Consider the following 27128-nt stretch of genomic DNA (forward strand, 5'->3'; position numbering starts at 1 on the left):
AAAACATTCAACAAGACGCAAAAAAAAAAAAAATCAATGGAACAAAATAGAGTACATGCTAGATAGAATTCAGCAGTTGATAAATACGACCTTTCACATGAGTGTGGTAAAAAATCATTATTAAGGGGCCGGGGTGATGGCTCAGTGGAATAAGTACTTCCCTGGCAAGTGCAAGGGTCTGAGTTCAATCCTTGGTTTTGCAAATAAATAAATAAAGGTTAAAATCGTTAAAAAGAAAAGAAATCATTATTAAGTGGATGGTCTTAGTCAACTGCCTAATCCTGAAAATACATACAAAAAAATCAGGCTGATTTGAATATTTACCATAAAGATTATTAAAGTAGTAGATAAAAATATATGAAAATACAGCATGACTTAAAGCTAGAGGAATACCTTCATAAATGATATGAAACCACAAATCATTTTTTTAAAAAGACCAACAGATTTGACTACAATTTTTTTTTTTTTTTTTTTGCGGAACCAGGGATTGAACTCAGGCCCTTGCGCTTGCCAGGGAAGCGCTTATTCTACTGAGCCATCTCCTCGGCCCCGCCTATATTTTTAAAAAGTAAAATTCTCTGTGGTAAAAAGTACCAATAAACTAAAAAAACTAATAAACTGCGTAGTACATAACAGACACAATGATAATGTTGTCATATATCCCTGTATCAATATAAAGTTCTCACAACTTGAAAACAAAGAAATACACCCAAAAAAAAATTTCATAAATAACAAGTATTCACTTTAAGGGTCCGGGGAGATAGCTCAGTAGAAGAAGCACTTGCCTAGCAAGCACAGGGTCCTGATTTCAATACCCAGTACCGGGGGGGGGGGGGGAGAGATACTTTGAAATAAAATTCTGTTTATAACAAATACTAAATGGGCAATATGTTAAGAATACCTCCATTGGTGACAGGTCCAGAGGAGGAGGTATTACTATGTTTAGTTGGTAAAAACTGGGTAGAGCCCCTCTGTAGGGGTTATTAAGTTTAATCAATAAAGTACATGCCACATTATCACTTTATGAGAGATTTTTCTACTGTGATGATTAAAAACAAAAGGAAAGAAAGAAACCCAGTTTTGTGCTAACCGCCCCGTCCTCCCATGCCACATTCATTTTCCATGTCATGGTCAGATGCCTCCATGTGCTGCTTTGGTCTTCGCTAAGCCTGACCCTCCCAATCCCTGCTAATCTCCCACCAGTCCCTATGGTGTGCACCTGCCACCTACTCTTCCCTTGTCTCACAACAGGCAACTGTCAAAAACTGCTGTTAGCCCTTCTATTCCTCTTAGTTCCCAGGTTTTATTTGAAGATTACATTTTAATTCCAGCTACCAGTCATAGAAGCTACTCAGGTTTGGAAATGGTTTGATTGTGTCTCCCAAAGGTTTCTAAGCTGAGATGTGGGACCCAATGTAACAGTACTAAGCAGGATCTGTTAGAGTAAAGCCAAGAGGTCAAGCATCAGTTGAAAGTCTCAGAATCAGGAAAAATAATAAAAATACTGTGCCTCTGCCGTCCACTTGAGATTGAGCTTAGCACCCATAAATATGTTACATCCTTCAACTCTCACAGCAAAGTTCATGAAGAGGGTGTTGTTCCTGTTTGTAGGTACAGATCAGGAATCCGAAAGGCACAACTTGTCACAATGCAAGTTTGAAGTAAAAACCAGGATTTGAGGGGCCAGGGAGATAGCTCAGTAGAATACGTGCTTACCTGGCAAGCACAAGGTCCTGAGTTCAATCCCCAGTACCACAAAAAAAAAAAAAAAAAAAAAAAACAGGATTTGAGAGGTGCTCTAACTCCACAGCCCAGTTTTTCTAACAATGCAGATTTATACACAATTTTACCTAGACTGAGGGAGAGGACATGGTAATCTGCCACTTTCCAATTTAAAGAACATCTCTTCTGTGAATGTAGTAGATGGAATCTTTTATCAAAATATTACAGTCACATCCTTCATGAAAATCTCAAAATTGTTTTTTAAAAAAGAAAATAACCTTTACAAATAGTATAGAATCATTTTGTTCTCCAGAGAATCTTCCAGTACTCATGCTTATCTTAAAGAATATATTGATAAATAGCACCAATGAATATATGTACATATTACCACTGTAAAATCAATCTCTCATTACATAGCCAGTGCATTAATACCACAAAATGCAAACATTTATAACGTATCTACTGCATATAAGACCAGTGTCTAAATACTGTGCAAAAATACTCAAGGATTAGAATCTATAATCCTTGCCTCTACAAGCTTGTAATTTTAGAATCAAAGGCAAAACAAACACACAAAGGACACTGAATAAAAAAGGTGACATATAAACATGCAAATTAACAATTCAAACTGAACACTGATACGCTAAGGAAATAAAGTATTTATTTGCCAGTGACATTCCTGGAAGAAGTGTATTTAGAACATCAAGTAATCAATAAATGGCTGTGAAGATAAGAAACACCAAGTCACCCTTGGATAATCAATGGAGACTATTCCTGGATTCATTTTAAAATACTATCAAAATTCTAATCCACTACAAAAGGCAGAGTTTACTAAGAACTGCAATAGTTACCAACGTTAAGGTGGTTATAAGGTTTCTCTTAATTTTTTAAAAAATTGACTACTGAGATTTCCTTCTTTTCTTGCTGTCATGAACCTCTAACACCTTGGTTGATCAGTATTTTCAGACATGGAAGCTGATACACCAAGACAAAAGCCAGCATTATGAACAGACCAAGGTACAGACAAGCACTATACTGGCAAAGTAAAAGCCAGACTGGGGAGAGACAAAGTAAGGAAAGACTATAAATGATGCCCATTAATAAGTAAAGGGAAAGTATATTTTCCAAAAGGCTGTGATTATGCCTGAAGGCACAGGTTTACCTCCTGGAGCTGCCAGGGAACTAAAGCCCATAGACAGTTACTGCTGGGACCATATTCACAATGATTTGTTCTGGGAGTCAAGCTCCTATTGTTTCAAATTAAATACAAACACAATGGCCTTCAGCCCATGTCAGCCACTTTGGTTATCACACTGCTTATTACTTAAACCTACACAATCATAGTAGCTCAAGTGAATGCAGCCTCGAGCTCCAACTCCATAACAGGGCACTTCTGTTACTCTCCAAGTACCCCACAGGCAGCTCTGAGATATGGAGTCTTCACTCGATTTCCTCTCCCTCTTATTAAATCCATTCAAAATCTCTCTGATAAAAGAGCAACTGACAGGCCTGAGATACTTTAGTCTCTCTGTGGGAAATGAAATTGACTTCCTTCATTTTCACACAAGCAGCGCCCTGGCTAACGACATTGTGTCCAGTGACATTCATACAAAAAATGTTGGCAACATCTATACTGTACCAAAGACTGAAAGGTTTTGTGGGGTTCTTGTGCTCGAAGAATTTAGATTTGCTGCTATGCATTGAGTTCAACAGCTGTAAGGGTAAGTCATAACCAACAGACCGAAGGCTGTGGGCACCTTCATCTGCTCCATGAAGCCCCATGGGAAGGCAGTTTCAGTCACAAGTGGCAGTGCCAGCTCCTTCTCTTCCTGTCATGCCTGACTAAAGGAACCAACTTCTTCCTACCTTTGACTTCCAACTTGAAGGTAAAGACTATCTGAGAACAATTTCCAGTAGAAAAATGTCTGAATTTCAGAGTCCTTTAACGACCTTTCCAAATTCCCAAATTCATTAACTTGTATAGATTTTGCAGAATTTTAGAAAGTTTAATGATGGCTTACACATAAAGGGAGAATATGAAACAGTAAAACAGTAAATTTTTAAGCCTTTTTAAAACCAATCCTGAGGCTGCAATTATTAACAATGCAAACTGAAGTAGCGTGCAGGAAGGCAAGAGGTAAACATGGTCCCAGGCCAGCCACATTCCCAGCTCCACTCGAAACACCTGTGATGTCAAATGCCATCTGAGAGCCACTAACCTAGAGAAAGAACACAGATGCCCACAACATGCATGCTGCCACCCAAAACTCTCTTTGTCCCCCTGGGCACAGTCTGGAAAGTCTTCAGAAATACTTAAGGATTTTGTGGGAAGAATCCAGCCCTTAATAATAATTTTCCTTTCAATATATACCACTGAGTTTTAAAAGGCATTTGCTTCTCTAGTGTCCCCTATCCCTTATTCTTCACATTTCTACACATAAATATCGCACAAAACAAGTAGAAGACTCTCACTGCATTTCAAACATGAAGGCACACACTTTTGTACAAGTTCTTCCCCATGAGCTGTGCTTGGTAGCTGACACTCTGAAACACTCTTCTACAAGACTGCCATCGCCTTCTCAAAGTCCACATATCTTCAAATAAGGATGAAAATCATTTATTAATCATGAGAACTAACCTGCAAACACGGGCTGGAAAATACAACTTTTGCCAAGACCGACACAGATAGTGTGAATGATCTATCACTCTGATCCAATCAAGTTCATCCATTGACACTTCAATAAAGTAGGAATAGGAGCTACAAAACAAATGAAAAAGGCAGAAAAAAATCATTAAAACAACACAAAGCTATACTTAAAATATGAAATAGCATAAAAATATAGAACTTAATAATTAATTTTCTGCATAAAATCAACTTTGATAACAATGAAAGTCATATAAAATTCATCTGCTGTAATATGTACCATATGTATTAAAATTTCCTCCGCTTTTGTGTTTGCCTTCGCAAATCATAAACTGTTTAAACAAGGACCACAGCTTAGCACCTATCAGATATGCAAGACGTTCATTCCTTTTCAAACATGGTCAGGATGCCATGGCCATATCATATCAGAAAATTAATAAAGTTGAGCAGGAGAAAGAGAGAGAAAAGAGAACAGAAAACAGAAGCAAGAGGTATGCCTTCTTCCTTTAGGTCCTCGGCCTGGGTGCTTAGCTCTCCCCTCTCAGGAAGAAAGTCAACTTGGAGGGCTTCCCATACAGGCTAGTTTATCTCGTGCTACCCCTCATTCTTCTCCCATCCCACACATTCAAGCAGGCTGCACAAAAAAAAATGACATGGATGAAGAGATAATGCATGTTTCTTTTGGGTATGACTCAACACTTGCTAGCTAATAACTTAGCAGTAATGAAAATAGCCTATTATCCTCCCTTGTCAGCTACCTTGGACCATTACATGCTAGTCCCATACTCAACAAATCTATATTCCCTTGTCATAAGCCAAATTTAAATTTGAGATGCAGTTATTACTCGTACTGTAATATCAACAGGAACAATCTTAGAAGATTTAGGTGACCATAAATGTCAGCCTGCAACCCACATTTGTGACCAGAAAAGGTCAGCTTATTTTGTGCCATCGCCTCATTTTCTGCTGTCCCCTCAACTCCCATTCATTTTATCACAGTCTCAAACTGGTTATAACCTTTTATTGAACCTCTCCAGGTTATCAGTAATGCAGGATATAATTTTGAAGTACGTCAGAATCTTTTTGGCTTAAGATTCTGAATTTTTCACCTTTGCTTAGAATAACAATTTCTGTGAGAAAAGAACAGTTACATGGTAAAGCTAAGACCCCATAAATGTAACAGATACTATAAAAAAGTCAACCATAAATATTTAACATCATGGAAACAATAACTACTTTCAGTTTCAAATATTCCAACATGATTTTTATTATTCTATACTAATTTCATTATTAACTAGATTAAAGCTTTTAGAACAGTGTCTACCACACAGGCATAATGAAAGTGCTATATAAATGTCATTACACTATTATTAACTCCAGGCTCTGTAGAAATGGATATGTGAATTAGACTCTCTTTGCCGATTAAAGTTATGCCACGTATGGTGGTGGGCACCTATAATCCCAACATCTTGGAAAGCCAAGACAGGAAGATCATAAATTCAGTTCACTCCAGTGGACTAAGTGCCTGCTTAGTCAAGGGCAGGGCCTAGGGTTCAATCCCTGGCACTACATGCTGTGCTGGACCTGCCCCCGGGGCACATTGAACTAGCCACCAAGTCCGGGCATGGTGGCACACACCTGTAATCCCAGCACTGAGGAGGCTGAAAACAGGAAGATCACTGAGTCTGAGCTGCTTAGTGAAACCCTGTACCAAATACACTAAAATTAATTAAATAATTAATTAATCCCCAGCCTGGCCAACATGTCACAAAATAAAAGAAGGCCTGCGATGTATCTCAGAGTGAAGGCCTTGGTTTCAATCCCCAGAAATGGGTGCTAAAGGTCAAATTATATCCAAGATACATGTCAGGAAATATATTTGTAATAAAAAAGGAGGGGCAGAGATACAGCTAAACTGTAGAGGGCTTGCTCAGTACGCATGAGGTTCTAGGTTTGAAACCCAGCACTGGGGTAAAAAGAAGACACAAAGTGGTAACTCTTGTCCCTTCCCTCACACGTGGCTCAAATGGGCTAATGGTCAAGGTGGTGGCCAAGGGAGCCAATCGGCAGAGTTCAGGGCACCACCATGTTGCTATTAAGCCCCTCTTGTCCATACTCAAAGACGCAGGAGCAGGACCCAGTTTCTGGATGTGAGAGTTTAGGTTAATATGAGCAATAATGAGAGAGACAGCTTAATCCTGGTCTCCCATATTGCTCTGGTATTCTGCCACCATGGATGGACCCCTAGAAGCCGCAGTGAATAAAAGTACCAAGGCCACTAGAAAGAAAGCAGAATTCTGAAGCCACTGAGCAAATGGGTAGATTCCAAGACTAAGGCCCACCAAATTTTCTCATGAATTTTTTGTTTTGAGGATGCTATTTATCCATACACTAAAAGAAGCAGCTCTCTTCACCCATCGGATAAAATGCATTTAGAGAGTTACAGAGCTGGGGATATAGCTCAACGGTAGAGTGCTAGCCTGGCACGTACAAAGCCTAGATTTGATCACCAGCATTACTAAAAGCGTGTGCATGCATACACACAGACGCACACACACACACAGCAACTACTCACAAAAAACTTATTATAATATCCAAGAGTGAGGAATCTAGTAAATAATGTTATCCTATATAGTGGCATACCAGAAAACCATCAAAAGTAACACTTAAGAGAAATCTTTTTAAAAGGTTAGAATGTTTAAAATACATGAAAAAGTAAATTTTTTAGCCCAAACATTTATTTTTTAAAACAATGTGGTTTGTGTATGTTCATATGCACATATCTACCCATAACAAAAGAATTAAGATATGTTTTACATGTATGTCCCAGCTCCACATGAAGAACATAACCACTACACTCTGTAAACATGTACCAATACTGAGTAAATAATTTCATACTTCTATACACACAAATATTAGAGAGCCAGAAATGTAACTCAATTGTAAATACCTTCTTATCCCTGGGTTTAACCCCTGGTACTAGAGGAGCATAATGAGATATATATAAATTTTAATAAAAAGTGGTGAGATTACCACCAATTTTTTTTTCCTGTGTGGACTTCTTTACTTTCTATTCTACACATACAGAAACACAAAAAATGAGGCCAGGGAGATAGCTCAGTAGAATAAGCACTTGCCTGGCAAGCACAAGGGCATGAATTCAATCCCCAGTTTCACAAAAAAAAAAAAAAAAACAAAGAAACACAACATATAGTCAATACTTTTACCAACAAGGAGAAAACGTGTCACTTTTTAAAAATAAATATAATCTATAAATCTTCCCACAAAAATAATCTCCAAGAAAAATAGCAGAATAACCACAAAGAAATCATTAAAATCTGTGGAAATCAAGCAGATGACCACAAAGTTAGGTCACTGCCATCAGGTCCGCTGCTAAGTCAGGCTAAATGCTCACCGGCTGTCCCGGTCCCACAGGAGTATACGTATGTGATTGATAATGGACGGCTGACCTAGCTTAATCTCAATGCCCGAACGGCAATCATCATCAATTGGGTGCCTTGAAAATCCATGATCCAAATCGTAATTTTGAGTGTCACCATCCAGTAAGGCAGACTTCAGCTCCCCTTTTACAACCTGGGCTCCATACTTCATAGTTGCAATGTTTTCTTCTGGTACTACAATTACAAAATAGAAAAAGCAGGGTTAATCATTATTTACCTAATTATTCTATATTTTTTATTCCCAGCACCAAAAAAAGATTCCTATTCTATATTTTTGTTAAAAATATAAAAAAGGCTAGCATTCCAGTTGATTCGCTATCACCATTTATTTTTAAAATGGTGTAGGAGGGGCTGGTGAGATGGCTCAGTGATCTAAAGCACCTACTTAGAACAAGCTTAGCAAGGCACAGGGAACGCGGTTCAATCCCCCAGCACCACATGCCACCAGCCCCACCCCCTGGAGGGCTGAGCTGGCCACACACACACACACACACACACACACACACAAATAAAAATTTTAGGGGCTGGAGAGATGGCTCAGTGGTCTAAAGCACCTACTTGAAACAAGCTTGGCAAAGCACAGGGACCTCGGTTCGATCCCCAGCACCACATGCCAGCCAGACCCGCCCCCTGGTGGGCTGAGCTGGCCACACACACACACACAATAAATAAATGTAATAAATAAAAATAAATATTTTAAAAAAAGAGTTTTAAAAAAATAAATAAATAAATGAATAAATAAAAATTTTAAAACATAATAATAAAATAAAATGGTAGGAAAGTCTACAGGGATAGAAGATATGGAATGCCTCCAAGGACTGACACTATTTAGAAGCAGGTCATAAGGGCACATGTCTGTAAACCAGCATCAGCATTTGGCAGGCTCAGGCAGGAGGATTAGCTGGAGTTTGAAGCCAGCCTAGACTACATAGTGAGTTTAAGGCCTGCCTGAACTACACAGTGAGACCCTATCTTAAGGGGGGAAGAAAGATCCCATTCAGAGTTTAAGTTTAATGTCACTATCACAGCTACAATGTGCCTGGGACGCAGTCTTAAGAAAAAACTAATACTAACAGAAAAACATGTAGTAGGATGAACTCAGCTCTCCTGAGTTAATTCTGTTAGCAGCTGGATGGAAATTGCATGTAAGATGACCTATACCTGCCATTTGGACTGAGGACAACACATGACAGGCAAGCAAACAGGTCAGACATCTGATAAACCAACAGAGAGAAGGATTCCAATGCAGCATAACTGTTAGTCAAACACGGAAAGGCTCAATCAACTCATCTAGCTAAAAGAAAACAAAGTTTTACTTAAAAGAAAAGACACTTCTTTATCAATAAAATTATGGGGGAAAAAAACTTGTATATAACAAACAAAAAAAAAGAATTTACTGTGTGATATTTTAAACTGTCATAAATGAGAAAATACTTTATTGATTGTACAAAAAAAAGACACCGCCTTTTTGAGAGTTCTTTAAATGAAAATTTAGATTGTTATCAAAATTATTATGGCGATTATTAAATTCCTTCCCCTCTCTAGTATGAGGTTTATTAAGCACTGAACATAACTGGAATTTTGAAAGGCTAATGCAAATCATGCCTCACAGCTCTGAAATCAGTCCCCATGTCCTGACACTCTCTGGAAAGATAAAGAGGTTGCAGAAACCAACTAAGAACTTAAGCAGTTTCACTTTCAACTGCAGCTGCACACATGCCATCATTTGGGAGCAACTACCCTCTTTAAACTTCAACTTCATAGTAGGGAAGTATCGACTCCTAGATTTTTAAGAATTAAATGAGATGATGTTTACAAAGTATATGAAATATTCTTTAAAAATGGCCTTACCTATAGTGTTAAAGGTGTGTTTTAAAAGTACACAATAAGAACACTATGCACACATACCAACTGTAAATAAATACTTAATTCTCACATATATTTTGGCCTTGTGATTTGAAGATGGGAAAGCATGAGGTATAACCAGGCTCAAAAAGAAAAAATGGTAAGTAATTCACTGCTGCATATTTCTTAGAAAGTTCGTCTTAAAAAATACTTAAAAGGACAGGTAAAGAGAGTGGCTCCCCAGGGCAGTAACTGCACCTGAAAAGTGGAAGGTAAGAGTGGGGTTTAATTAACAGACAAAAGACCAAGGTAACCAGCAAAATCAAGGAACAAAACAATCCAGGCATACTCAGTGCCTCACCATCCGAAGCTCAAGTGATACAGAAGGCCACCTTTCTAAGGTTTATTAACTTACTGATAACATTTTTTTTTAATGTATCTAGCACAGAGTCTCACTACACAGATTGGACTCACAGTGATTCTCCTGTTTTCAGCCTCCCAAGCGCTAGGATTACAGGTACGCCACCACGCCCAGTCTCAATGTGCCACGGGGTGGGGCCAGCATGGCACACCAGGGATCTAACCCCAGCCGCTGGGCTCTGTCTAAGCAGGCACTTTAGTCCACTGAGCTATCTGGCTGGCCCTTAACTTATTGATAACCATCCTTATTCTGTTTAACAAACCTTACAGAACACACACTATGAGCTAGATACTGTCTAAGCACTTCAAAACTGCTGTTTTCTTTGATTTATTCCTCAAAATAACCCTCTGGCTACAGCACTACTATTACATTCACAGCACATATGACAAAAGTGGAGGCAGGGACACTCAGATCGACTTACTTGACCAAGGTCAGGCAACCAGCACAGCTGAAGTTAAAACCCAGGCAGTCATCTCCTGGGCCGTTTCTACACATTCCTCTGTTAGCTCCCCAGAGGGAGGGGGAGATGGCCGTATTTTTCCCTCTAGTCCCCTCTTTCCTCTTAGATTGCTGAAGACCCAGAGGAAAGAAATAGGTATTTTGACAAAGAAAAAGAAAGTGGGAGAGGGAGCCAGAAAGGGAGAAAAAGAGAATTGAACTTAAAGTGAAAAAAAGTCTAAATTTGAGACTCACTCTCTATTAACCCCTAAATTTAAGCCTCTTAATCTTGCTTGTTTCCTCATTTAAAAACAAGACTTTTCACATTGTACCTCACAGAGTTACTTTAAAATTACCCTACAAATAACATATGTTAAAATACTACATAGTATACAACATTCATTTGGTCAGAAGTATTTACGAAGTCCCTCCACACCAGGTACTGTGCAAAGCACTGAAAATAACTCAGTGAATTAAACCAAGAAAGGCCCTGCCCTCCTGGTACCTCCAATCTGAACACAAGGCTGTTCATTAGCAGTAAACAAGAGCTTCAAATCTTGTGTTTTTCAGTTATCAGTGATGCATAACTATTTGGTAAAAATAACAGCAAGCATTTCTCCCACCTTGCTACGTGTAAAATGTGGAGGCTCCAACTCTGTTGCTGCTGACCAGTGGAAACATCTCCTCCAGTTCTGATCCCACAAGCCAAGACAAGAACACCAAGCTACCACATTCAGAAAGTGGTCCCCTATGATTTCCTCTCAACATGAACTTTCTCAGAACCTACACTTATCAAGCTAGAAATAACACACTAGGCACAAGCATTTCAAATAACTGTAACCAAAGTCTAAAATACAAATAAAATTTCCAACACGTGTTTAAATCTTCATGTGAAGTTTATTTCAAGAGTACTTAGGAACTTTAGAGCCTGCAAGATAGATCAGCAGACTAAGTGCCTGCTTAGGCAAGCGCAGAGACCAGGGTTCAATCCCCAGGACCACAGGTGACACCAGCCCCGCCCCTGGATGCACTGAGCTGGCCACCAAGACCAGGTGTGGTTTTGCACGCCTGTAATCCCAGCACTGGGGAAGCTGAAAACAGGAGGATCACTGTGAGTCCAAGCTGTACAGAGAGAGCCTGTACCAAATACATTTTAAAAAAAGGACTACTTAGGAACTTTTGTATCTGTTCTCGATAGGTTCCTTCTTTGAGAGTATCTTTCACTTCAAAATGGACAGCATTTATATAAGTGAAAATTCTCTGACAGTGACTAGAATGTAAGACTCTTTACTGGATAAAAATGTAACTTCAGGTAATTTTGGCAAAGTCTCTGTTAAGTAACAGATTTAATAGGTAATGTGATCCTAAAAATTCAAATCATACAAATTTCAAACCACAGATATTCTTAGTACCGGTTTATCAATAGAGAGAGAAAAAAAAAAGAAGAACTCTCAAAAAATCTTATGAGGGCTGGCCAGATAGCTCAGTGGACTAAAGTGCCTGCGTAGGCAGAGCACAGAAGCTGGGGTTTGATCCCACCCCCGGAACACACTGAGACAGCAATGGAGACTGGGCATGGTGGTACACGCCTTTAATCCCAGCGCTTGGGAGGCTGAAAACAGGAGGATCATTATGAGTCCAATCTATGTAGTGAGACCCTGCATACCCTGTACTAACTAAATACATTTTTTTTTAAAAAATTACATCTTAGAGATTAAGTAAGAGGGTACACAGCCATCAAAACTTATTTAAATTTGCAAATTTTAATATATCTTTAAAATGCTAAGAAAAAGATTAAACTTTGAAGCTCTACAGCTAGGTACAAAAAAATCAATTATTAGGAAAAATGAGAAATGGAGGATATATTCCCAGCTACACAGTACCAAAATCTGAGTAATATGAGATACTCATCTTATGCTTTCCCTTAATTGCTTTATGTTCTTAATCATTTTTTATCAAAATCTCCATTTCCTGTAGGTAGATCTGGTCATTCACCCTGATGTCTCTATGGATGAAAAGTTAGTTCTTTGGAATCTCTTTCCCTGGTTCAGCCACTTCCACTATTTCTCCCTATCCAGACTTCTATAGAGAATGCATGGACTCTCTCGGCCTGTAATGCTGTGCTGCCTCGCAACTGTGGCACTACAGGTGGCTTCTCAAGTGCCACCTGAGCTTACCCTTTCCCATTACCCTCATCTTCCACAGGCCTCCTTCCCACATATGACAACGATGACACTGAAACACACCACAAAATGTATGCTAAAAAGAATGCAGGCAGGAGAGTCCAAGGAAAAGCACTGTTCAAGGGCTGGGGAGATGGCTCAGCAGAATAAGCGCTTGCCTGGCAAGCGCAAGGGCCTGAGTTCAACTCCCGGTTCTGCCAAAGAAAAAAAGAAAAGCACTGTTCACGTGAGGCTGAAGTCAGCACTGTGGTTCTAGCTCCTTGCACTGAAAATTTGGGTAACATCAGATAAATTCCCAAGAACAATCACTGAGCTCAATGGGACTATCATGCTACTCATTTGTTTTCAATGTCCTCAGTGTCCTTTTATGTAATGGCCACCATATTTTACTCAATCCTTAGGAGCTCACCTTCTAATGAGACACGCACACATCTCTAGCCCCTATACACCTCCACAGAGAAACAGGCATTAGAGAAGTGCTTGGAATCTGTTTTATAGTGCTTGCAGTTTGAAGCCTAGGCCTTTGGCACTGAATTACACTGCCAGGCTTTTTTGTTGTTAAAGATTTGAGACAGCATCTGAGTCACTGAATTGCCTAGGCTGGGCTCAAACCTGCAACCTTCCTACCACAATCCACCAGAGTGCCAGGACTACAGGTGTGTACCCACTACGCCAGACAACCAGAGACCATTTCTGAACCCTCAAGTTAACTGAGAGATTTACCCATCACAACAAATTATGGTTGGAAAGAGACAATAATAACACAAGTTTGAGGTTTTAAAAGTATTAAAAATTCAGGCCAGGGGCCAAGGAGCTACCCCAGTAGAATAAACACCTGCCTGGCAAGCACAGGGTCCTGAGTTCAATCCCTGGTACCAAAAAAAAAAAAAAAAAAAAAAAATTCAAGCCAGGGATTTAGCTCAGCAGCACCTGTCTGACAAGCACAAGATTGTGAGTTTGATTCCCCACATCAAAAAAAGAAAAAAGTACCAAAAGTTCACTGTTATTGGTGCCTGTATGTGACAGGTGATATAGATTCAAATTTCTGTTTAGAAGCAAGGAATAGATTGACTTTGTCTATTTGTTTTTAAGTTTAAATCCAGGCACTGAACTTGGTGCTTTAAAAAAAAAAAATAGGTAAAAAAAAACATAATTAAATTCAGTCTCAAAAGCCAGTCTTTTTTTTTTCTTTTTTTTTTTTGGCGGAACCAGGGATTGAACTCAGGTCCTTGCACTTTCCAGAAAAGCGCTTATTCCGCTGAGCCATCTCCCCGGCCCCTCAAAAAGCCAGTCTTGGGGGCCAGTTCGATCCCCCAGCACCACATCCAGCCAGCCCCGCCCCCTGGTGGGCTGAGCTGGCCCCCCACACACACACACAATAAATAAATAAATGTAAAAAAAGTTAAAAAAAAAAAAAGTTAAATCCCTTGAATCACCAAGATCTAATATTTTTCCATAACATTCCTTCTGTACATCTATTATTTTCCATTTTCTTGCCAGGACTCTAGTTAAAGGCTATATTAATTATGCATCAATTAAATACCTTTTCACTGGTCTTCCTAAGTCCACTGTCTCTATTCACTGTCTCTATTTAAAATCAAGTGTGCATCACAGATCAATCTTTCCAAATTCTCACTGTACATATGCTACTGCCCCACTTAAATTGGTTCCTTACTACATATAAGTGAAATTTCAATCTTCAAATATGCCACGATTTGGCTTGAACTGACTTATGTATATTTTATTAAGTACTATTATCATCACTTTAAACAAAAGCCTTCTATTCTTCTTCCACAGTCCCGTAAACATTCTAATCCTAGTCTGTTAATTTTACTAATCTTCCCATCTGAAATCTACCCAGCCCAAGTTTTCCAAATCAAACTTGAATTTCATAATCTTCATGAAATCTCCTTCAATCCTGTCACTCTTTCACAACACCACTCTCTTCAACAGTTGTGTCTAAATTTTCTTAGGAATTACATATTATTTCCACAATGAAATTACAAAGATGAAAGATAAAGACTATGTCTTATGCAGCATAATTTCGTGGTTAAATACATGGGCTTTAGAACTGAACTGTATAGCTTCAACTTTCAGATCCTCATCTTTCTGTGTGGCCCTTGAGTAAGTTATCTAATTTCTCTATATTTCAGTTTCCTCCTTTATAAAATTTAGTTAAAAAGTATGCCTACTTCAAAAAGTCAGTTGTTCATGCAGGGCCTGTTCTCAATACACACATCAGGGAATACTTTACAGTACTGCTGGTTAAACTATGATAAACAGTATTGACTTTCCACTTTCAGAAATGTTGAAGTTCTCTGAAGATGCTGCTGAACTTTTTTGTTTTAGATTTACTGTGTCTGAGATTTCTGGGATTTTTTAAGTTGTAAATTCTATTGCATGCTAGTTATTTCTGGTAACTGCTACTACTTTCATAGTAAGAAAATCACCACATAAATGTTGGAAATGCTATACTAGTTTGCTATTGTTACAGATATTTCAATTCACCATGCTAGCAGCAATTAAAATAAGTACCCAGGAGGGATTTAATGCTTCTTTAATGAAGAAAGACAGAAAAAGACATAGATTAAGAAGCAACTTTCCAGGAAAATGTCTTATTTATGACATCCAGAAGAGCAGTTGGAGAAATCTGTCCAGGAATGATAAGAAAAAACATTGTTGGCAAGGACTATACGGCTAACCAGCCCCGGAAGAAGGAACAGGAGAAAGCCATAGCACGGGAAGCAGCCATTTGGTCACAGCCCACCAGCTACACCTGCACTATGGTTTTGGACCTGGAGCTTTGGAGTTGGGAGCGGCATAACATGCACGCAAAACTTCCTGGGAAGCTGAGGGTCAACAGGTACTTACTGAGCATGCCTCTGTAATTGAGGTCCATATCCCGGCTCTCCGAGCGCACTTTAATGGCATCCAGAATGGCGTCAGGAGACAACAGTCCCGAAGGCCTCACAACGTTCAGGAGTTCAGTGAGGCTCATCAGAGGTAAACGCACAGCTTGCATGATTTCAGCATGATCTTCCTTTGAATTGTGCTTACACCAGTTTAACAAAGCTAAGAAAATATCTTTTTCGGGAGCTGCAAATGAATCTCTTAATACGATGTTTAAAAGTGCTGTCTGAAAAGCATAAAAAGGAAAAATCCAGTTATGGTAAGTCCAACTGTGTTCAGGACCAAGCAACAAAACTTTACAGAACCGCGGTATCATTCGCATTTAGTCAGTATTTTTTTTTTTCTGCAAATGAAAATTGAAGCCAAGGCCTAGGTAATAAACTATCCACTCAGACTTCTTAAATTTTTTGCCCAGGTTCCTACTAAGTTACTAAACTGCCCAGGCTGGGCTTGAACTTGTGATCCTCCTGGATCAGATTTCCAGAGTGCTAGAATTATAAGCAATTAATTTTTTTCTTTCTCTTTTCTTTCCTCTTTTTCAATATATAGTTCTTTTTTAAATTAACTTTATTGAAAATACTATTTGTTATTAATTTTTTTTCCTGTGGTATGGGAGGTTGAACTCAGGACCCTGCACTTGCCAGACAAGCATTTATTCTACTGAGCTATCTCCCGGGGCCTGCCTGCCTTTCTTTTTTCTTCTTTCTTTCTGAGGCAGGGTCTCGCTATGCAGTTCAGGCTGGCCTTGAGCTCACTTTGTAGCCCACGCTGGTCTCAAAAATCTCAAGGATCCTCCTGCCTCAGCCTCACAAGTGCTGGGATTATAGGCGTGCACCACCATGCCCAACTCTGCAATTAATTCTTTTAACCCTCTTCTTTACTTAGACTTTGTGTCATGTATTCTCTTGCCTGTTGTGGCTATGTGATCAATAAGAAAGGAAGCAGCACCTTTATTTCCTGCCTGGTATACTCTATCACTCCACAGATATCTAGCCTTTCCAATACATTTATACCCAGCTGTTTAAAAATAGCAAGAAGAAAAGTGACAAATGAAAAGCTATAAATGCATACAGATTATTTAAAAGAGTATATATTTGAAAGTCAGTAAGACACATCTGGCATTTAGATTTCAAAATCCTCTGCTGCATAGTATAACTGCTACCATATTTTTGGTGCTCGGCTCTCCAGATGGACTTCCATCAACACTGGTGCAACATTCAAAGATCGTTTTGCCTTTAAAAATGAAGTAGGATAATAAAAATCATAGCTTACACTCCAACCAAGATATAAGGCTTTTCAAAAGATTTTCTCATCAGAGACACCCAGGTTGCATGTGGAACACAAAAAGGAAAAAAAGAGAAAACTACCACCCAAGATTCAGGAAAAAAATTGAGCAAAAATAGTTTTATTCTACCTAGAACAGTAAATTTTAAGTCAGCAGAAAAGCACTGACTTAAAGACATCAATGACATATCTTCTTTATGAGTTTTCCCTCTTGCTGTAAAGAATTTAGTTGCACTCCATCAGAGAAATACAAAACCAAAAAATAACATTCACTATCACAAAGGACCCTTGTCTGACTGATCACATAAAAAAACAGCACCCAGCAGCATAGTACTTTGAACATAAAAATTATCTGCAGAACCTTAAATGAAAACAGAAGCAGTCTCTCTTCTATGATCTAGAGTCCAACAGCCAGATACAGTGGTGAGACTAGTAATCTCTTTGATAGCAGCGATCTTTTTGTTTTTTTCTTTTCATTTCTTTCTTTTTGTGTGTGTGTGTGTGTGTGTGTGTGTGTATGTTTTTTAGGGAAGTGTCTACAGGATGTTCAAAGCCTGTTTACAGCCTCCCAAGAGCTGGGACTACAGGTGTGCGCCACCACGCCCAGTCTCAATTGCTGTCTCAGCACACCCCAGGGGAGAGGCCCGGCAGGCACAGCAGGCCTGGGAATCAAACCCTCGGCCCCTGCGCCTGTTGCAGGCACTTTAATCCACTGAGCTATTTGGCCAGCCCTTTCTTTTTTTTTTTTTTTTTCCTAAACTCTTACTCCATCGCTGTACTGTCACTATACAATGTACAAATAAAATAACATGGGCCTATGAGTTATTTGCAGCAAATGACACACCTTGGAAAGGGAGAGGAAACCTTCACTGGAGAGCACCTCTTGAGCATTTCTGTCCATGAACATGCAGCACATGCAAGTTAACTTGGGGAGCGAGTAGAGACTGGCAACATCAAAAGTCATACAGACGTTCTGGATGTTAAGTATGGTGCAGAGATACTCAGAAGTAGAATCCTCCAGCTCTGGAAAGCCGTATTTATGAGCCAGACTCAGAAAGTCCAGCAGAACCTCCTCCCTCTCGTCCGTTAGGGTTGCCCGCCCGGTGTAGATGTACTTGAGCAGCATTGTGAAGGCTTCAGCGGTGGTGTCCTGGAGAGGGATTTCCGCTTCAGGCTGGGACTCGCGCATTCCGCCGTACAGCAACGCTCTGCGCATCACAGAAGAAACAGGGTGGAGACTCCACACGGGACATGCTACGACATATATGAAATAGTACTTGCCAACCTTACACAAATATAAATTTGCTTAATGACACAAAGATCTAGGTGATGAAATGTAAAGTTATCATTTTAAACAGTTTTTTAAAGAAAGCCAGAGGAATGATTTTAAAACCATTTTGAATTAATTCCATAAACAACTGAAATAATATGCCACTCTGAAAGCTCAAGATTAAATAGAGGTAGAAAGCAGTCTTTTGAGAGGAACAGTTAAATCAATATAAAAATGTTAAAGGTTATTAGGCAGTATGTCCTGTAAAGTAAAACTAAAGAGATACAATCAGATTTTTTAAAAACCCAATCAGATGCCATTCTCCTGTCACAATGGCAGAAATTAAAAAGCTATGAATACCTGGTGCTGCGAAACAATTTGAGAAAACAGGGGTTTTTATTTATTGCTTTGAGAAACAGTATATATAAATGGGCCCATTCTTGAAAAGTAATTCAGTGAAACCTATTTGAATCTAAACTGTGCATATATTTCCATACAATAATTTTATTTATAGGACTTGATTCTAGAGACAAATGTCCAAAAATAGGAGCATGTTACAAAAAGTGACACACAAACACTAAGTAGCCATTACAAAGACCAATGGAGAGTAGACACTTCTTAGAAAAATATGTTTAGGGCAGTGGTGGTGAACCTCGAGGGGCTGTCAATGGCTCAGCACATGTGCTGCAGGTCGGCCACCTCGTCTAGGCCTCTTCCCAGAACACAGAAGATGAGCAAGGAAAGTTCAACGTTTATTATAAAAAGTTTCCACTTAAAATAGTTAGCTTTTCTTTATTTGGGAATTGACAAACCTCTTCTGACAGTACTTAAACTTCTGTTTACTGACAATTAACTTTTCAACTTTTCTTTGTTCATGAATAGTGTTGGCAATAAGTATCTAAGAAAGTTTGAAAATGGCTTTGAGTTTAGCCAAGTGAACCATCAAATGTTACAAAGGTTCACTATCCACAGGAATGGGGTCAATAAATAGGAGGAGTACATTACACTCACTCAATATGATCTTTAAACTTCCAAAAGTCTATGTATTTCTTTTAAGAATGCACTGATCACAATATGTGGATCAATAGAACAGTACAGAATACACAGAAACAGCCCCAGGTATATTCAGCTATCTAATCTTTGACAAAGGTGTCAAAAACATATGCTGGAGGAAAGATAGCCTCTTCAACAAACAGTGTTGGGAAAACTGGCTATACACAAGCGAAAGATTGAATCCAGACCCACATCTCTCACCATGTACCGCACTAAAATCAAAATGGATCAAAAGCCTACACATAAAAACAGAAACAATCTGCTAGATAAAAAAGGTGAAACTCTTGGAGACATAAATGTAGGCAAGGACTTTCTGAACACAACCCTAACTGCACAAGAAACAGCATCAAAATCATCAAATGAAATTTTATCAAAAGCTCCTTCACAGCATAATGGGAAAATTTCTGCTAGTTACTCCTCAAACAACTAATATCTGGAATATTTAAAGAACTCAAAAAAATTAGACTACCCAAAATAAAATACCCAATCAAAAAAAAAAGGGGGGGCTTTAGTAGCCATGGCTCTGCACTATCCCATGGCCACAAGGGCCACAAGGTGACAAAGAATGTGAGCAAAGTGAGGCACAGACGCTGTCAGGGATGCCTCAGCACCAAACACACCAAGCTCCTGTGGGACATGATCCGGAAGATGTGTGGTTTTGCCCCTTGGCACACCATGGAGCTGCTGAAGATCTCCAATGACAAACGCACCCTCAAGTTCATCAAGAAAAGCATGGGAGGCTGGACGAGATATGTCAGTGGACTAAGCACCTACCTAGGCAAGCACAGGGACTGGGGTTCCACCCCTGGCACCACATGCTGTGCAAGCCCTGCCCCCAGGTGCACTGAGCCAGCCACCAAGACAGTGTGGTGGCGCATGCCTGTAATCTCAGCACTGGGGAGGCTGAGACAAGGAGGATCACTATGAGTTCAAGTTGCATAGTGAGAGCCTGTACCAAATACAGTGGGGGGGGGGAGGAGAAGAAGGGGAAGGGGAGGGAGAGAAGAAGGGGAGGGGGCGGGTACAAGAGCAGGAGGAACTGAGCAACTTGCTGGCTGCCATGGGGAAGGGAGCTGCCAAGAAAGACTGAGCCTCCCTATGGAATAAAGCTTTGCATTAAAAACTAAAAGGGGGGGGGGCAACTGAAATGAATAGACACATCTCAGAAGCAGTACAAACAGCCAATAATTTATGGAAAAAATGTTCACTATCACTGACCATTACAGAAATGCAAAATAAAACATTGAGAGTCTATCTTACTCCATAAAAAATGCCCATCATCAAAAAATCAATGCTGGGCTCTTGCTGTTTGCCACCGCCATAAAAGGTTGCCCTCTGCCATGTGCCACTCTGCCTTGGACACTGGTAAATATGGACTGAAATCTTCAGTAACCGTAAGCTAAATAAACTTTTCCTTACCTAACAAAGAAAGAAAGAAAGAAAGAAAGAAAGAAAGAAAGAAAGAAAGAAAGAGAAATCAATGCTGGCAAGACTGCAGGGGAAAAGGAACTAGCTGCAGGGAAAAAGAACCCCTTCTCCACTAGAAATTTCATTCAACCCAACACTTCACCTTCGGAGTACCTTTCCAAAAGAGCCAAAGATGCCATATTACACTGATATACATTACTTATATTTACAGCAATAAATGTTATAACAGCTAAATTTTAGAGGCATCCTATTTGTCCATTAACAGATGAACAGATAAAGAAAATGTAGTGTTTATATTTGTGAAGTACTACTTTACCATGAAGAATGAGTCATTTGAAGGAAAATGGGTGTGCCTTACAACCATAATATTAAGTCAAGGGTCAGCCAAAGAGCTCAGTGGATTAAAGCACCTGTAAGCAGGCACAGGGGCCGGGGGTTCAATCCTTGGGCCTGCCATGCCAGCCCCACCCTTGGAGTGTGCTGAGAAGGCAAATGAGACTGAGCGTGGTGGTGCGCACCTGTAACCCCAGCTCTTGGGAGGCTGTAAACAGGTGGATCCCTATGAGTCTGATCTAGTAGTGAGACCCTGAACACTGTGCAGACCCTTCCCTAAAAATATATAAATAATAAGTCAAATAAATCAGACACAGAAGGTTAAATAATGCATTTTTCTCTTACATGAGAAACCCAAACTATAAATAAATAAAAAAAAACAAAATAAAATGTAAATAATAGGAATCAGAGAGAGATGCTTTTCAAAAGGGAAGGAGAGCAAACTATGGGGGGAAGAAGGTAGGTGGGAGATGAGGGAAAGGAACAAAAAAGAATTAAGTTGTGTTATTCACATGTACCAACCCCATGAGGAACATAATCATTATGTGCTGCAAATATGTACAAATAAAAGTACGTATTAAAAATATATAAATAAAAATTTTACAGTTGAGGTTAATTGTCACCTCAAAAAGAATGCACATGAAATTTTTTCTAAAGCATCTTCATTTTTAGACATGGACTGCCCTAGGAAAATCTGTAGCTCTATGTACCATCTTTATCCTCAGAAACTGAAAAAGAACTGTTATCAGTGAAAAATTACCACTCAGCCAATAATTCACTGATGATGCCTCTTAGTATTAGATAAAATGTAAAAGAATTAAGAGATCAGTTTAACATTTAAAACTGGACATTAATGGTCTCACTAACAACAATGGTCTTAAGTGGGATTTTTACATTAAATATATACTTTGTTTAGTGATAGTTGTAATGAAACTTAGTCAAGCCTTCTTTTAATCTGAACTTTCATACAGCATGTCTCAGAGCTCATGGGTTACACACAGGTCCTAGACCTCAGCAACCTGAAACCCAAAGTCACACATGTGCATTAGCAGGGTGGAGGGTCGGCTCACCCACACAACGAGAAGCCCACCCTCCAGTCAATGTAACCATCGATTGTGAGAAGGCAAGGGCAACAAAAACCCAGCCTGAGGAATATTCTCCAGACCTTTAAAAATAGTCGCTTGTTACCATCCAGCCTGGAAAACCTAACACCTTAATTCTACAGTAATTTCTAAAGGAAAAGGTGCTTCTTTATAAACAACAAAAAATCTACAAAGATGAAATTCTCATAGATGTTGAATTTAAGGATTACTATGATTTATCTTCTGTTACTTTTTTTCAGAGTAGAAAATACCTTTGTTTTGTACATGCTATTTGAATCTTAATTACACACTTACCTAAAATACTGGCACCTGGCTGCTAAAATTACCCGGTGGGCAGGAAAACGTTTCTTCTCCACAACAAATGTGACATCGCCATATTCTTCTCCAATCAACAAGGCACCAATATGTTCAGACAAAATATGCACGTGATCAATTTCCCCCACTGCAGTAAAGGGCCGAAGAGGGTGGCTGTTACTCATCTTGTCAAATCTGTAGTCACTGATCTATTATAAAAAGGGGAACAGAATTAGTAAAGGAAGGAGAGTACACTTAGCTATGTTCATGATATGTGATTCTCTTCAAAGAAAACTTTAAAGTGCTTTTTAAGAAAAGAGAGAGAGAGAAAAAAAATGAGTCATCAATGATCTCTATGAACTCGTTCATCCTGGGAAACAACTCACTTCCATCAACTCACTGCCTTCACACCTCATCACACCAGAAAAGCAAAACTGCCAGGTTCTGAAACACTGACAGCACTTGGAGCTATCACAGTCTGGAAAACTAAAGTCAATAAGGACTGTGGTTTGTTGTTTGTTTGGGGAGTATTGGAGTTTGAACCCAGAGCATTTGCACTAAGCTACACATTCAGCCCTTTTAAAAAAAATTTTTAGAGACGGGTTCTCAGAAAGTTGTTAAGGGCAAGGCTCAAAATTGTGATCCTCCTGCCTCAGCCTCCCAAAGCACTGGGAGTACAGGCATACACCACTAAAGCCTGAAAATGTTGATTTTTGGGCCAGGGAGATAGCTCAGCAGCTTAAGCGCCTGCCTGGCAAGTACAATGTCCTGAGTTGGATCCCTGGTAATGCCCTAAGAAAAAAGATTTATTTAATACGGCTGGGTACAACTATGCCCAGAAAAACATTTAGGCATAGTGCCAGGCCTAAGTTACAAATAGAATAAATAAAATAAGATTGCATATAAGAGATTTAGTTTAGCCAGGGAGATAGCTCAGCAGTATAAGCACCTGCCTAGCAAGCACAAGGTTCTGAGTTTGACTCCCAGTACAGACAGACAGACAGACAGACAGAGAGAGAGAGAGAGAGAGAGAGAGAGAGCAAAAGATATTTAGTCTGAAAGCATCTTAAATGTTTTATAAAAATAATCTGAAAGAACAAAAATAACTTGACATTTCTTAATAGAGATTTATAGTAGCAGCCTAAGACACTCTCAAATAAAGAACAACCCTGGCATTTTTCTCAAGACTGTTTAACTTCCATGCCAAACATGTGGCTCTGATGATTAGGCTGCCAGTGTACACTAGAACGTCATTACATTTTTCTTCTTTTTCTTCTTTTCTTTTTTTGCAGAACTAGGGAATGAACTCAGTCCCTTGCACTTACCAGGGAAGCGCTTATTCTACTGAGCCATCTCCCTGGCCCACATTTTACTTCTTTCAAAGGTGCTTCCCTGATTTTCTACTCCCCAGTTCCACCAAAAAAAAAAAAAGAACTGAAAAATAAAAGGACTGAAATTGGTTAATGGATTTGCATGTTAGAAAGAGCAGTTATTTTAGAAAGCCAAAAACACTTTTATTTTTCAATCCTTGATGTATTTGTAGGTTCTGCTTTTCCACATGTAAGTGACCAGCAGTTGAGTGAGCGCCTTCATAGCATTCAGTGCCCCAGGAAAGATGGCCTTTAGCTGAGGTAAGCCTCCACCCCTGTGCTGTGCCACATACTAAGAAAGCTGAGCCAGCGGCCTCCTCTCCGCTTGCCCTTCACTCCTCCTCAAACTCTACCTGGAGCCTTATCACAAGGGTCACCAGCAATTCATCTTTAAGCTTCTATATCCAGACCTATTATTAGCAATGTGTATAAAAAATAGTCCCTCTCCTCCAACTAAGGTGAAGATCCTCACAGACCAAGTTCCTTAGCTACCTACTATCACATACCAGGCCTCAGCAAAGGGACCACCAATCAGCAAGGACTGTGATTTCCAGGAGAAACAGAGGATGGGCTGCGCAAGGAGACACCCATCCCAGGTAAGTGAGCGAACTCCTTCCTGGTTCCCATGGTAGGAGCAAACTATCTTTGGAGTCACAGCAAATCCATCTCCCATAGTTGCAGACTCTACTTGAAAGCCCCCAAAACAAATATATTATCTCTAGTCACTTGTGCATAAAAGACTACTTTCAGCTTAAAAGGTGTATGGATGTTTTTTTTTTTCTTTTCAAAGTTTTATTGATAAACATATAGCAATGAGACAGTTTCAAATCAAATCGAAAGTACAGTTTCAACAAATAATACACTGCATATATTCTTCCTAGTGGTTAATTGCTGTACAAGATGCAGACCTGTGACCCTACTTACAAACACCATTAGAAAAAATCATTCTATTCATTAAGAGAATGTATGGATGTTTAACACAAGAACCTAACACAGGCACAAGCAATCTTTCTGCAAAGGGTCAGATAGTAACTACTTTAGGCTCTGACCACTCTACCACCTTTGTCATTACAACTTAGCTCTGCCACAGTGCCTAAAAGCAACCACAGGCACGAAATAATAAATGAACATGGCTATTTTCCAATGAAACTATTTACAGACCAAGAGCTGGATCTGGCCCACAGGCCATCACTTGCCATTCCCTATTCTACATTCCAAAATTGACTACTCTCTAGACAAAGGATCAGATAGATGTTTTTTAAAGGCTTCTGTTGAGTTACCCAGTTGATATTCTAAATAACGTGGTCATTTCCTATGTTGTTCATGGAATTCTAAAAGCTTCTGGAACCTAACTTCAAAATCTCAACTGGAATACTCACATCATCGTCTACTATTTCAATCAGGATGCATGACTCTTAACACACTTTTTCCCTGGCTGAAAGGATGCAGTGTGTATGTCATAGAAATATTCTCTGGCATAATATTCTCCTAATATTTTATCTAGGTCATAGCTGAGGTTTAAATCACTGACTAAATGAATCTTGCTGAACAAAGATTGATTTTTGGTTAACTAGCTTAGAAGAAAAATTTACAATCCAATGCACTTACAAACATGGGTACTACAAATGTAAATATTTTGCTTAATAGGTTCTCTAGATCTTTACTCTCAATATATATAATTTCATTTTGCTATATTTACATTTTAATTATGTTTTTCTAAATGAAGACATAAAAATAATATTGCTGGGTACAGAAAATAGCCACTTAGTGTGGAATAAACACAATTTTTATTGGCATACAGAAATAATTTTAATTAGACTAGTGATTCTCAACAAGCCTTCCACACACTGGAACCACATGGGGAGATTTTAAAAAGGAAAAAGAGATGCTTGAGTCCTACCCATCAGAGATTCTTATTTAATTCATCTGGAACGGGGCCCAGGCAGGCACTGGAATCACCGTTCTGAAGTGATTCCAGTGAGCAACCTGCAAAAGAGCCAGCGATTTCGATTGTTACTGTAGTAGGTACCTACATGGCTCAGGTGTGGCTTTTCCCTAAGGCTGTGTGGAAGACTTGAGCCATGGAGTGCTTGGTATAGGAGCTGGCACATAACCTTTAAGAGGTGAGGCTTAGCAGGAAGTCCTTAGGTCACTAAGGAAGTTCGACAGAAAGGATTAAGGTAGTTCTCACAGGACTTGTTGGTAATTTTTGGTGATTCTTACTACAAAAGGAACAAGACTCACCCAACCACCTCTCTGGCTTCCCATTTCAAGGTGTCACTTCTTATTCCAGCATATATTTCTACCATTGTAATACCACTGACTATAAGGTCCTGGGAAAAAGCCAGTGCCACGCTCCAAAGCTGTATGCTAAATCAACCTCTTTCTTTATAAAGTTAGCCCACTTCAAGTATTTAATCATGGTAGCACAATGCTAATACAGTTCACATCCCTTTGATATGCAAGTTCAAAAAAGAAAAAAATCCACTGAGAAAATTCTTTAGTCTATTTTTAAGATCATTGTGAAGAGTCAAATGGTGCTAACAAAGTTATCAGTACCACAGCTTATATGTAGAATAGTTTGTATGACACAGTCTTTTGCAAAAAAGAACAGACCAAGAGATGGGGGAAGGTGGGAAGAAACAAAGGGGGAAGGGGTTAAAAAAAATTAGGACATGTAACATACATGTACCAACTCCTCACAATGAATGTAACATCTGAGATAAACACACACTTCTCAGAGGATGAAATTAAAGAGGCAAATAAACATATGAAAAAATGTTCCACATCACTAGCCATCCGTGAAATGCAAATTAAAACAACATTGAGATATCATCTCACCCCAGAAAGAATGGCTATCATAAAGAAATCAACCAACAACAAACGTTGGAGAGGCTGTGGGGAAAAAGGAACCCTTCTTCTCTGCTGGTGGGAATGTAGACTGGTGCAACCATTATGGAAATCAGTGTGGAGACTCCTTAGAAAATTTGGACAGGAAATCCCATTTAAACCAGCTATTCCTCTACTGGGAATTTTCCCAGAGGATCTGAAAACATCATATCATAGGGATACATGTGTGCCTATGTTTATAACAGCACAATTTGTGATAGCCAAATCTTGGAAACAACCAAGATGCTCGTCACCTGAGGAATGGATGAAAATAATATGGTATTTTTATACAATGGAGTATTACTCAGCTATAAAGAATGATAAACTCAAAGCCTTTATATTGAAGTGGATACCACTTGAAGATATACTCATAAGTGAAATAAACCAGACATACATGTTGTAAACATCATATAGTTTCCCTAGTGTAAGAACTCAAAAGAAGAAATACAAATAAAAAGGTGTAATACAAATAAAAGGAAA

General features: G+C 39.2%; 1 protein-coding gene across 2 annotated transcripts in view; it reads right to left on the reverse strand.

Moving 5' to 3' along the window:
* Positions 1–27128, reverse strand: part of Btbd9 (BTB domain containing 9) — a 439436-nt gene that overhangs the window by 372670 nt on the left and 39638 nt on the right. For both annotated transcript variants that reach the window (XM_023720332.1, XM_004624183.2), the window contains exons 2-6: positions 22390–22598; positions 17753–18116; positions 15586–15850; positions 7782–8001; positions 4361–4480 (exon numbers count right to left, since the gene is read on the reverse strand). In XM_023720332.1, coding sequence (XP_023576100.1) covers positions 4361–4480; positions 7782–8001; positions 15586–15850; positions 17753–18116; positions 22390–22574 — 1154 coding nt within the window. In that variant the 5' untranslated portion in view covers positions 22575–22598. The remainder of the gene's footprint in view (positions 1–4360; positions 4481–7781; positions 8002–15585; positions 15851–17752; positions 18117–22389; positions 22599–27128) is intronic.

Source organism: Octodon degus, unplaced genomic scaffold, assembly GCF_000260255.1.
Source record: "Octodon degus isolate 3935 unplaced genomic scaffold, OctDeg1.0 scaffold00005, whole genome shotgun sequence".
Taxonomy (NCBI): domain Eukaryota; kingdom Metazoa; phylum Chordata; class Mammalia; order Rodentia; family Octodontidae; genus Octodon; species Octodon degus.